At 43.7% G+C, this 13,100-nt stretch overlaps 1 protein-coding gene across 3 annotated transcripts in view; it reads left to right on the forward strand.

Annotated features, from left to right (window-relative positions):
• ITGA7 (integrin subunit alpha 7) overlaps positions 1–13,100 on the forward strand; it is a 189,463-nt gene that overhangs the window by 96,331 nt on the left and 80,032 nt on the right. For all 3 annotated transcript variants that reach the window (XM_040341146.1, XM_040341143.1, XM_040341145.1), the window contains exon 3: positions 1,199–1,278. In XM_040341146.1, coding sequence (XP_040197080.1) covers positions 1,199–1,278 — 80 coding nt within the window. The remainder of the gene's footprint in view (positions 1–1,198; positions 1,279–13,100) is intronic.

The following is a 13,100-nucleotide window of genomic DNA, read 5'->3' on the forward strand; positions in this document are numbered from 1 at the left end:
CAAGTAATGAATGTAAAAAATCTATAAATATTTATTCATAAAAAAAAAGTATATTAAGGAGAATATACATAATTTTGTGAAAACAGTACAACATCGGCATACTAACTCAGTATATATTACTACACACTTATAATGCCAGAGCCAGTCTTCTGCTTTTAGAAAAAGTAAACATTCCTTGCCTGTCTACCCTTATGATCTCAAGTAACCTACCCTTCCCAACTTACCTAAACCTCACAGGCCTCGCACACACGAACGGTTTCCTCGGCAGAATCCATCAAGAAACTTGGTGGGAGATATTTTTTTGCAGAGGAAACCGGTCGTGTGTACATTTTTCAGCGAGGAAACTGTCGAGGAACTCGACGAGCCAAATAGAGAGCATGTTCTCTTTTTCCTCGACGGGAATGGAGAAAATTGGCTCGTCGAGTTCTTCGACAAGCCTAACAAGAACTCGACAAGGAAAACGATGTGTTTCGCCCGCCGAGTTCCTCGGTCGTGTGTACGAGGCTACAGAGTTGACCTGCTGTACTGTTTTCTTAGGCCACGTACACATGGCCGAGAAACTCGACGGGCAAAACACATCGTTTTGCTCGTTGAGTTCCTTGTGAAGCCGCCGAGGATCTCGGCGAGCCAAATTTTCCCATTGCCATCAAGGAAATAGAGAACATGTTCTCTTTTTGGCCCTGACGAGATCCTCGTCGGTTTCCTCGTCGAAAAGTGTACACACGACCGGTTTCCTCGGCAAAAAAAAAAACCCAGCAAGCTTCTTGCTGGTTTTTGCCGAGAAACTCGGCCGTGTGTACAAGGCCTTACTGTGGTTCAAATCTTCTTCTCATTGTCGGTTCCTATGCCCTGGGTCCTCATAGACTACGCAACAGTCTCCCAAGTGTCCTCAGTCTACTTACTTCTACCAACACGTAGCCAGCAAAACAAATTAATCTGTCACTATCAGTACAAAGAAATCTGATTGGCTGAAAGGTTCCTAGCCTATTTGAACAAGTGCAAAAAATAAAAAGTGAATTAAGTGATGATATTAATTTTGTAAAACAGTGTATGTCGCAATGTACTGTCATTTATGAGTTGCAGGTCAATAAGCGGTCTACAAATATTTTAATAGGATAACGCTGTCTGTCTCTAAGAAAATACATGCCTAGATATCATCTCAGTTCCATTTTTGATTACATTTTTATTTCTCTGTCAGTTGATAGGAATCGGGAGAGTAAAGAAAATCAATGGCTTGGGGGCACCGTGAAAAGTCAAGGTCCAGGGGGAAAGATTGTGGTAAGTTGAGTTGTTTTCCTATCTTTTGTGAGTAACCTTTGAATTCGGATTGAAGGATAACCAAACCCAAGAAAAATGCAATATATTGCAGCTTACAAGTCCCTTTTTTTAAATCTGAAAACATTTCAGAAAATACAGAAAATACCTGTTTATCTGCATTAACCACTTTAGCCCCAGAATAATTAGCTGCTTAAAGGGGAGTTCCAGGCTTTTTTTATGTTTATTAAAAGTCAGCAGCTACAAAAAGTGTAGCTGTTGGCTTTTAATAAACAGACACTTACCTGCTCCACGTTTCAGCACCGCGCCGCCCGGAGCTTCGCTCCTCTCCCCCATTTCCCCCGCCGGCGCCTCCATTGTAAATGCGGTTACCCGGTCGTGACAGCTTTCAGCTTCACGGCCGGGCACTCACTGCGCATGCGCGAAGGGCGCATCGCTCCCTGAGTGGACAGGCGATTGCCTACAGGGAGTGGATTAAGCGGAAGTTCCACTTTTGGGTGGAACTCCGCTTTAATGACCGGGCCATTTTTTGCAATTCGGCACTGCGTTGCTTTAACTGACAGTTGCGCGGACATGCAACGCTGTACCCAAACAAAATTGATGTCATTTTTTTTCCACAAATAGAGTTTTCTTTTGGTGTTTTTTGACAAAAAAAGAGCAACGGTTTTGAAAAAAACACAATATTTTGTACTTTTTGCTATAATAAATATCCCCATTTTTTTTTTTAAAAAAAAGCAATTTTTTTCTCAGTTTAGATTTCCACATATTTTTGGTAATAAAAAATCACAATAAGTGTATATTGATTGGTTTGCGCAAAAGTTATAGCGTCTACAAAATAAGCTGATAAAACATAGACACCGTGTTACAGGAAGTAGCTTTCTATAAATATTGCTGTCAGGATCATCAGATGCTTTATGCAATAAAACAAAAACGGAATACATTAACACCATAACAGCTCCAGGTATTTATGCTACACTATATATTGCGGTTTTAGCTTTTGACCAGAGATACATTTATAATACTTTGGAAGAACACACTCTCCAGGTTTTTACGATCTTCAGTTTCTGATGCATTCAGATGTGTTCTGCATCATAATAAATCATTATAAATCATCATCCTACACGGTCTCCTAAATGTGTAACGCCATCTATCATCTGTATTATGTATACGTTTTAGTGCTTTTTGATGTTTGTAGCGGTGCATGGTAAAATCCGCTTATAGCAATTTATACTTGAGTGTCAGGCCCCGTACACACGACCAGTTTCCTCGGCAGAATTCAGCTTCCGACCGAGTTTCTGGCTGAATTCTGCCGAGGAAACTGGTCGTGTGTACACTTTCGGCCGAGGAAGCCGACGAGGACCTCGGCGAGGAAATAGAGAACATGTTCTCTATTTCCTCGTTGTTCTATGGGAGCTCTCGGCCCGCCGAGCTCCTCGACGGCTTCAGGGCTGAACTGGCCGAGGAACTCGATGTGTTTGGCACGTCGAGTTCCTCGGCCGTGTGTACGAGGCCTCAGCCAAGCTGCTGGCTGTAGCAGTTTGTATTGTTCAGAGTGATTAATGTAAAACACTTGGGTAAAAGAAATCCCTGATACTGCACAGATACAGAAATATATTTATTGCTGTATATTAGGAACTTCTAAATGCAAAGTATTATGCCACGTACACACGATCGGTTCATCCGATGAAAACGGACCGATGGATTTTTTCATCAGATATCCGATGAAGCTGACTTTCATCAGTCTTGCCTACACACCATCAGTTAAAAATATGTTCGTGTCAGAACGCGGTGATGTAAAACACTACGACGTGCTGAGAAAAATTTAGTTTAATGCTTCCGAGCATGCGTCGAATTGATTCTGAGCATGCGTGGATTTTTAACCAATGGACTTGCCCACAGACGATCGTTTTTTTTCTATCGGTTTTTTAACCATCAGATAATTTTAAAACAGGTTCTAAGTTTTTTCACTGATGGAAATAAAGGATGGGGCCCACACACGATCGGTTCGTCCGATGAAAACGGTCCATCGGACCGTTTTTATAAGACAAACCGATCGTGTGTGCAGGGCATAACAGAGTGTTTTCTGATGCATTAAAATTGTGCTTTTTGCATCTTGACACCCCAAGATACAGGTGTGTATGCACTGTGTCCAACCATAAAAAAAGATGGCGTTCTTTGCCTATAAGGTTCGTTCATTCGTGCCGTTGCTTCAGCTGACATGCCGTTACCGGCGGCTCCCGTGCATGCGCGGGAGTGATGTCATTGCGGCTCCGACCAATCACAGGGCAGTAGCCCACGATACCTGAAGGGGGCTGCGGGGACTTCGATCTTAGGTGAGTATTTCATATTGAGCTAGTAAGGCTCTAAATTAATGAATAAAAGCTGACCACCAGCAGTGTTAAAGGAAAAGTACAGCCAAAGCTTGTTTGGCTGTACTTTTCCTGTGGATCACAAAATTGCAGTTCGTTCTGCACTCCTGTGACCCGTTTTCATCAGACAGCGGGCTGAAGTCTTCTGACATCACAGAGCCAGTCCAAGCTTGGACAAGATCACAACCATATGGTCGGGATCCACCCACCTGCCTGGACTGGCACACGACTCAGCCTCTCAGCGAGCCGCTGGGAGTCTGAGCTGGTCACTCCCACCCCCTCCACAGCCTAATGCTCCAGTGAGCACAGGGGTGCAAAGCAGAGGGAGCCCTGAGCATTGAGCGATCGGCTGTGTTTGATCCCTCAGTTCTCAGTGTTAGAGCCAGCAGGAGACATATGCAGCGTTGGACTGATGCTGCATCCACCTAGGTAAGTTCTATGAACTGTTGGACAGTTTGATCTGTAAAAAGAAGTTGAAAAATAACAAATTTAAAGGGGTTGTAAACCTAGTTACACCACTTTTACCTACAGGTAAGCCTATAATAAGGTTTACCTGAAGGTACTGGAAATATCTCCTAAACATGCACAGTTTAGGAGATATTTACCATATACGCTTCAGCCAACATCATCAGCGCATGCGCACTAAAGAAAGGGCACCATTGTGCCATTTCTAAAGAGCCTGTGCCGTGACCGGCGGCTCCTGCGCGAATCCGGCCAGTCACAGAGCTGGAGTCCACAGCCCCGGAAGGAAAAAGGGTGAAGATGGATGCGGCCACCAGCGGGGACAACGGGGACATTGCAGTCTTGTTTGCAGTTAGGTACAACATAATAGGCTTTTACTTTGCAGGGGAAAAAAGAGGAAGTATAACCCATCCGGGTTTACTTCCTCTTTAATGGCCAGATCCCCAGGTAAAAAAAAGGAAAGAAACTAAAAAAGGAAAACGAATGCAGCCATCACATCTACTGTAGGAACTGACAAGCTGCAATATTACATTTTTGCTTTTGGTTTTAGATGCCCTTTATTCTAGGTAAATATGGTTTTAGACAGCTTGTATCTTATTACACCTTCTCTTATCAGACTGATGCACATGTTTTCTATGTCCTGTAGTAAGGATTACCGTGTAAGTAAAAATGATACTCTTCCCTCATGACATTAGCCTTGGTTATTTGCATGCACGCCTTTCATCTATCGAATCCCGGGCACATCTGTGTGCTTTTCTCACATTTACTATATCGGATAGTCTTCAATAAATGTCTCCGAACTGCTACTCCACCTGCACACAAGTAATTTGTGTAAGTCGAGTGAGTCAGTGCAGGCGCCCATAAGTGTATGAGTCAGAGTCCCCGTTAATGCTGAAATTCCAGGCCAGTTGTACATTCCAGGAGGGAGACTCCAGCTGCCAGTTACAAGCATAGTTTTATGGGAGTGGATGGTACTGCTGTCTAATCAGTACTAACCATACTTCTCAAACTGAAATGGTCTGCAAAGGATCCACATTTCAGATGTGTCTGGTGCGTGGTAGTCTGGAATAGGAATGTGATTTATCGGCTCGTTGTACAAGGAGTGGATCATAGCTGCTGGTACTGTTCTCTGCCAGCTGGAGGTGCCTAACAGCGCCAAGTCAGGCATCTGAAATCGGTCGTACTATAGATGATGAATAATGTATTAGAATGATGTTGTCAAATACCTGGAATACGTTCTCGTGCTTTGTTAGGATAGCATCCATCGGTGGTAAAGGGAAATAAATGTGCGGAGCGTGATTTAGTTTATTAAATGTATGCATATCACTTACATCCTCGCCGTCTCCTTGGGAACCACATATAAATAAAGCGTACAGTGTATAGAGCGAGGGGTGAGATGGAAAGTGTTGGGGCCCTGGTTGCTGTGGAGATGTTATGACCTTTTCATTGTCAGCTCAGCACGATACTGTTGGATGCTGTTAGAATTTCTATATTCTCCTAATGTGGTGGTGCATGGTGATATCAGGCTGTCTGCTTGGTGACCTGGAAACCTGCATTCATTTACATACCAGGGTGTGCTTCTTTATTTTTTTATGTTGGTGTCCAAAATGTGTAAAAGTACTGAAAAGAGTGAAGAATGCTCTATTCGTTTTTTTTGCCTCATGCACACTAGGAATAAAAAATACTGCTTATACGGGTATTTGGCGATCTTCTTTCAGCCTGTAGAAGCAACACTAAGGGGGTTATTTACGAAAGGCAAATCCACTTTGCACTACAAGTGCAAACTACAAGTGCAAAGTGCTCTTGAAATTGCACTGAAAGTACACTTGGAAGTGCATTCGCTGTAAATCCGAGGGGGACATACAAGGAAAATAAAAAACAGCATTTTAGCTTGCACATGATTGGATAATAAAATCAGCAGAGCTTTCCCTCATTTCAGATCTACCCCTCTGAAATTTACAGCGACTGCACTTCCAAGTGCACTTTTAGTGCAATTTAAAGTGCACTTTGCACTTGTAGTGCAAAGTGGATTTGCCTTTCGTAAATAACCCCCTATGTTAGCCTCTGTGTCCATGCACATTTGATGTTTACAGGCATATCTGTAGAGGAGAATTTACAGGCTGAAAGAAAAAAAAACATTATAAGTACATTTTTGAGAGGAACATTTGTGCAGAAAATAAACCTTGACACACCTAAACGTGGCGTTTAGACGCATCAAGTGCTTTTTAAGTGGTTGTAATCTCAGATTACAACCACTTAAACCACTTTCGGCGCTGTGATTGGCTGGAGCCGCAAATACGTCATTCACATGAATACGCATGGGAGCCGCCGGCCATGGCGCGGCTACTGAAGCAATGGCACGAGTGAGCCGTTTCTTTAGTCCGATGACGTCGTCACATGCGGATACAGTGAATATTTCCTAAAGTGTGCAAGTTCAGGAGAAATTCACAGTACCTACAGGTAAGCCTTAATAAAATCCAATAGTGCAGCGCTCAAAATAAGATGGAAAATTCGTATAGCGGCGCATCTTTAGACCGGCGTAGCGCATCTCATATGCGCTACGCCAACGTAAATCAGTGAGGCAAGAACTGTATTCACAAAGCACTCGCTCCCAAACTTGCGCCAGTGTAGCGTAAATTGGCCGGCGTAAGCCCGCCTAATTCAAAGTAGGAAGGTAGTGGGCGTGATCTATTATAATGAAGCGTGACCCCATGTAAATGAAGGGCCGAACGAACAGCGCATGCGCGCGCATGCTCACAATCACGTTGCATATACTTCCTAAGATACGCCGGCTCAATGCCTTACGACGTGAACATAACCTACGCCCAGCCCCATTCACGTACGACTTACGTAAACGACGTAAAACACGACAGCTGTTCCCTGGTCCATACCCTAACATGACTTACCCCTGCTTTAGGTGGAATAACTTTACGCCGGATGTACGCCTTACGTAAACGGCGTAGACTACTGCGACGGGCGTAAGTACATTTGTGAATCGGCATATCTAGGTCATTTACATATTCAACGCATAAATCAATGGAAGCGCCCCTTGCGGCCAGCGTAAATATGCGCCCAAGATACGACGGCGTAGGAGACTTACGTCGGTCGTATGAAGGCAAAATTCAGGCGTATCTTGTTTGCTGAATAAGGCCCATAGATACGACGGCGCATCCGTGGACTTAAGCGGCGTATCAGAAGATACGTCGGCGTAAGTCCTTTCTGAATCCGGGCCTATATGTGATAAAAGTCCACAAAGTATATATTCAAATAAACAGTGTATAAATAAAGTCCATAAAATATATGTTCATCAATGAAATTGAAGTTATAGGAGCTCCACCGAAGTTCCAGTGTGCAGACACGGAAAAAACACCACACCACCGTGCAAACAATCCGCTAACCAGAACAAATATCGTTATGGGCATGTAATCAAATAACGTGCAGGTCAGTGGCTGTCGCACTTCCAACAGAGTGTACAGGTGAGAACGGTTATCCACAGGCAGCATCAATGATGGAATGACATCTCGAATGTTACAAAGGTCCAAAAGCATACATTGCGTTCATCAGCAGATATATGGTCATAAAATGGCATTCAGAGGGAAACGGTAATAGTGAAGCCCGTAGGTAAAACCAATATGCAATTTATTGTATGGTACTTACAAACAGACAGGTAAAAAAGGTGTCAAAGAATATAAAAACTCCGCGGCTCATAGCGTACTTGTCAGGCTGACTAATTTACTGTGTCTTTGGTTATCATTTGGAGCATATTTATTCATATATAAGTATTTTCAAAATATGTATTGTAGTGAGATGAGTATGCTAGGTTCTGCAGTTGTGTTTTCCTATTGTCATTTGTCATTGTGGAACCACCAGATAAATAACAAACACAAGACTATATTGATTATTTGATTACATCAGCATAAACATTTAGGCTCCTTTTAACAGTTCAATTTAGAACAGTTCTGTTTCTTCATTTATCCAATAAAGCTGAACTCCAGGCAGATGTAAAAGACATAAATTAATGCAGATGTGTAATCAATAAAGCCTAAGTTTTTTTTTTTATTATCGGCACAAGAGACAGCACGCACAATTAATGACTAAATGTTAAACTAATAATAAATGTTAATACTGCCCCTTATGCTAATTTGAAGAAAAAAAAAGTCTAGGCTTTGGCAGTTCTAAAATAGCAAAAAAAAAAAAATTAAAAGCCAGCAGGCTTGTCATTGTTATTTGTTTTTGTGTATGTGGTGCAATTTGGAAAAAAATAAAGAAAAGAAGCAATTATAAAAAATAAAAAAAAGCCAGCAGGTACAAATTCTGTAACTGTTGACTTTTAATAAAGAAATACCCGTCCAATAATCCATTCCTGTCCTTACCTGAGGGGGTTCTTCACAAGTCTTCGTGCCCCTGGCACTGTGTCCTGAGAATGGTTAAGCAGTCTCTTGGGACCTGTCCCAGGATGCTGTGGACATTAAGGAGGGGGGGGACAGGACCTCCGGTGGGATCATCTAAGCCAGGGGTCTTAAACTGGTGGCCCTCCAGCTGTTGCGGAAATACAAGTCCCATCATGCCTCTACTTGAGGGAGTCATGCTTGTAACTGCCAGCCTTGTAATGCCTCACGAAACTTGTAGTTTTGCAACAGCTGGAGGGACCCCAGTTTGAGATCCCTGGTCTAAGAAATTCTAGAGGAAGTGGGAGCAGGTACCTGCTGGAAATAATTACTTGTCCCCCCCCCCCCACGCTCCCCCCCCCAAAAAAAAACTCTGCTTTATTTGGCCCTTTACTACATTGGCTCTGGTATGTGCATGTATGCATGCCACATAGAGACCTCAGATTTTAAAGGATGACAGCCACTATGCATGAGGTAGCAAGAAATGCGAAGAGAAGTTTAGTCACCCTTCCCATCAGAATCCTAACACATCAGGGATAAGGTTACGCAAATAAACTGTAGTAATAACAGTATTTCATTAGTGATAGGAGTATCTACCCAAATATTCCATACAATTTAGCAGGGCAACCATGAGAGATATAAATGGTATACAACGGTATAGAGGAGTGTACAAAGGATTTCCAAAAGTTAAGGTAAAGTGCTTTAGACAACTTCTATTTTAAGGCCCCTTTCACACAGACGGATAGAATGGTGCTTTTAGCTGCGGATTTTACCACAGCTAGAAAGCTAGAAGCACACAACGCTTTCCTATGACACCCTTCACACACTACGGTTACCTGACGTTTTGTTACCCGCGGTTTTGTGCGGATAGAAAAAATAGAACTGAATGCGTCCAGCTGCGACGTCCCGCAGCTATCAGCACATAACCGCAGGTAACCACAGTGCACTGTGTCAGCTGCGTTTGGTATGAATCTTAAGGGGTAACTCCAAAAGAGCTAAAGAAGAAAACGCCCCCCCCCCCCGGCGGAAGAGAACCAGACGGGGGTGAAGACCGGCCCGGGACCCCCCCCCCCCTCGCAGAAGACGCCGAAGAATCCCGAGGGGCCATTGCTCGTAAAAAAGCTTAAAAGAAGAAAGTGGGGACCCCGGCAGAACGCCCCCCGAAGCTGACTAATAAATTACTTTAAAAACCCAGTGTAGTGTGCTTTTTTTACATTTGTTTTCCGCCAGGTGAATGGGATGTACTCCATACTCATTCACCTAGGGTGGGGGGCCGGGATCTGGGTGCCCCCTTATTAACGTGGGCTCCCGGATTCCCATAAGCCCCCCGCCAGCAGACCCCGACAACCAACGGCCAGGGTTGTCGGGAAGAGGCCCTGTCCACATAAACATGGGGCCAGGGTGCTTTGGGGTAGGGGGGCCACAGGGCGCCCCTCTGTCCCAAAGCACCTACCTCCCCATGTTGAGGGCATGCGGCCTGGCACCATTTAGGAAGGGGGGAGCGCTCGCTTGTCCCCACCCCCTTTCCTGACCGGCCGGGCTGCATGCTCGGATACAGGTCTGGTATGGATTTTGGGGGACCCCCACGCCGTTTTTCAGCGTACGAGGATTCCCCTTAAAATCCATAGCAGACCCAAGGGTCTGGTATGCTCCTGGAGGGGGGACCCATGCCGGTTTTTTATTTAAAATTTGGCGTGGAGTTCCCACTCAAGATTCATACTAGACACAGTGGTATTGGCAGGGATCCAAGTCGGATCCCTGTTCAATATCGTGTGAACCGACTCCCTAGAGAGCTGGTCAAAATCTCCTGCTATTGCGAATTGGATGCAGGGAACCCACATCAAAATCGCAATGGTGTGAACCCAGCCTCAGATGTAGTGGCTGCATTTGTTTTCTATTTTTATTTCCATGTGATAGTCCTGCAAATAACACATTTCCTAGCCTAAGCTGGCTACTCTCACTCACTATGTGTCTATGGAGGCAGCTATGTCTGCTCTCCTGATTTGGACTACAAACAGATCTCCATAATTTTATCTCCATTTTAGAGGGGTTGGGGAATTTCTAGTTAACAGAAGACAACTTGAAAGATAACATTGTGATTTCAGTTCAGTTTACAAGAAGTTGTAAGAACCGTATTTCTGGAAAAATCAATGGATATTTTCTGTACTTGTTGAAAATGAAAAGGAATGCAGCCTCTACATCTAAGGACTGGAAAGTATAAATAACATTGACCATAGTTTCTAAAAAAAAAAATCCTTCTTGATTTCAAAGTATGGCAGAAAAGACCAGCACTAGACTGTATGTATTATCATGGGATAAACAACATGGACAATGTTATTTAAAGGTCCACTCCACAAGAGAACCCAGCAAATTCAGTTTTGGGTACACGCATTTAAGCCACCAGCTTCTTGTTGGTCTTTGGGAATCCATCGATGAGCTCTAATGCCTTGTACACACGATCGAAATTTCGGATGGAAAAAGTCTGACTGACTTTTTCCATCGGATATTCCGATCATGTGTAGCCCCATCTGAGTTTTTTCTTTGGATATTCCGATGAATTGTTCTATTTTACTCCAATGGAATTCCGTCATATTTCCGATGTGATTTGGCCGGCCAAAAGCCTGATCGTGTGTACAAGGCATAAGAGTTTCATCTTCCAAAGTCATTACAAGTCACTATTTATTTGGATTTATTATTTTTTATTCATTTACATGAAATCAGATGTCTATCAATTGTTTAAGGATTTAATTGCTATTTCTGTCTGTTCCAGGGAGATATTATGGGATGGTTCACACATACATGCAGCTATACTTCTGCCCTTCTGAAAAGCAGTCTGTGGTGAAGGCAAAAGATTGCCTCCTTACCGCTTGCTACAACCCTCAAAATGCCAACCCACCTCAACACATTGCACGTGGTTGCAGGGCTGTTGCGGCACGGCCCCATTCACTTGTTACCGGTGGTAGTAACACCTGCTGAATGGGACATACCATTTAATTTTTGCTGAAGATAAAAAGCAAAGCATCTCAGCCGCAGCTTGCGCACAGCCTTAAGTGACTGCATTTCTGTGGTCAGGCGGGCGATCAGGAAGCGGTAAAACCACGGCTCATCCACCCACTTTTATTGCACTTCCCGTGTGATTGAGCCCTACCTTTCTTCTTGGCCGAGGTGGCACTAGTATTTGAGACAGAAAGTAAGAATGGAAGAAGATGGGTATGGAACGGAGTGATCAGGGACAGCTCTTATCTGTCAGTGCAGGAGGAGGGCAAACAGGCAGATGGCTCTACCATAAGGTGCAAGTATGCTGGAACTACAGCTCCACTTCAATAACATGTTCTTACTGCTGTCTGCATTCATTTACCCATACTTACCTGACCTTGGGGGAAATAAATACCGTATTTATCGCGGTATAACGCGCTCCCGCGTATACCGCGCACCCCTAAAGTTGCCCCCGAAATTCCTGTAAAAAAAAAGTCATATGATTTTATTACTTACAGTTTTGGTGTCTTCCCAGCGTCCATCGTCCGGTCCGGCGTCCGTCTGCGGCCTCGATGGTGTCCTCCCGGCTTCTCCAGCACGCGCCTCAAGTCGAGTCCCCGCTTCCCGCACTCAGTTTGAATGCCTCCGCCGACATATACCGAGTGCAGTACACTCGGGTACATTCGGCAAGGCTCGGCTTCGCTCGCGCTCACGCTCTGTGACGTTTATGCGTGAGTACAAGCGAAGCCGAGACTAGCCGAATGTACCCGAGTGTACTGCACTCGGTATATGTCGGCGCAGGATTTCAAACTGAGCGCGGGAAGCGGCTATCGGCGTATATCGCGCACCCACGATTTTCCCCTTATTTTAAGGGGAAAATAGTGCGCGATATACGCAGATAAATACGGTAATCAGAACTGGAAAAGAGGGTAAATTTCCCCAACGGGCAAATAAAAATTAAAACCTACCAGGGTTTTGGGTGGACTGACACTGGAAAATAGCTACCAGGGACCATCATATATGAGCAATTCCCTTAAGGATCTCCATCCATCACATGAGACTATGTACAAATCAAACACTAAAGTCAGTCTCATTAATTCTTATTCTTTAGTGAAGCCAGCGACATGTTATTACTAAGAATTCCAGAACTAAAGTAAAAATTAATAAATGTAAACATTTGTCCCTGCCGCACGCCTGAAATAAGAGGAAAGTAGCGAGCATTTAGGACTGTATACACATTTGGCATTTTATTATGGTATTACTGTATATTATTTATAGAAGAGAAGCCAAACTAGTCTGAGATTTAGAGCACATATTTCCATTCTCGTCAGACAAAGAGTTTTTCTCCATCTGAAGTCATATTCAGGGCCGAGCAAGATTATTTTTAGATGGACCTAGTGTAATGCATAGTTTACAAGTACTGTCAGTTTTCAGCCCCCTTTTAACTAAGTTTATATGACCTGGATGAACAACCTCCTGAGTTAACGGCTCATAATCTCGTTACCGGGGCTCCTGCCCAATATTTTGTAATTACGCTTGATTTAATAGATTGTTATGCTTTTGTGTGTCTGTTGTGACAGCTTCCCGATATGGTTTGGAAAAATAAATCATCATGGTTACTAGAAAGTCA

The sequence above is a fragment of the Rana temporaria genome, chromosome 2, assembly GCF_905171775.1.
Source record: "Rana temporaria chromosome 2, aRanTem1.1, whole genome shotgun sequence".
NCBI classification, from domain to species: domain Eukaryota; kingdom Metazoa; phylum Chordata; class Amphibia; order Anura; family Ranidae; genus Rana; species Rana temporaria.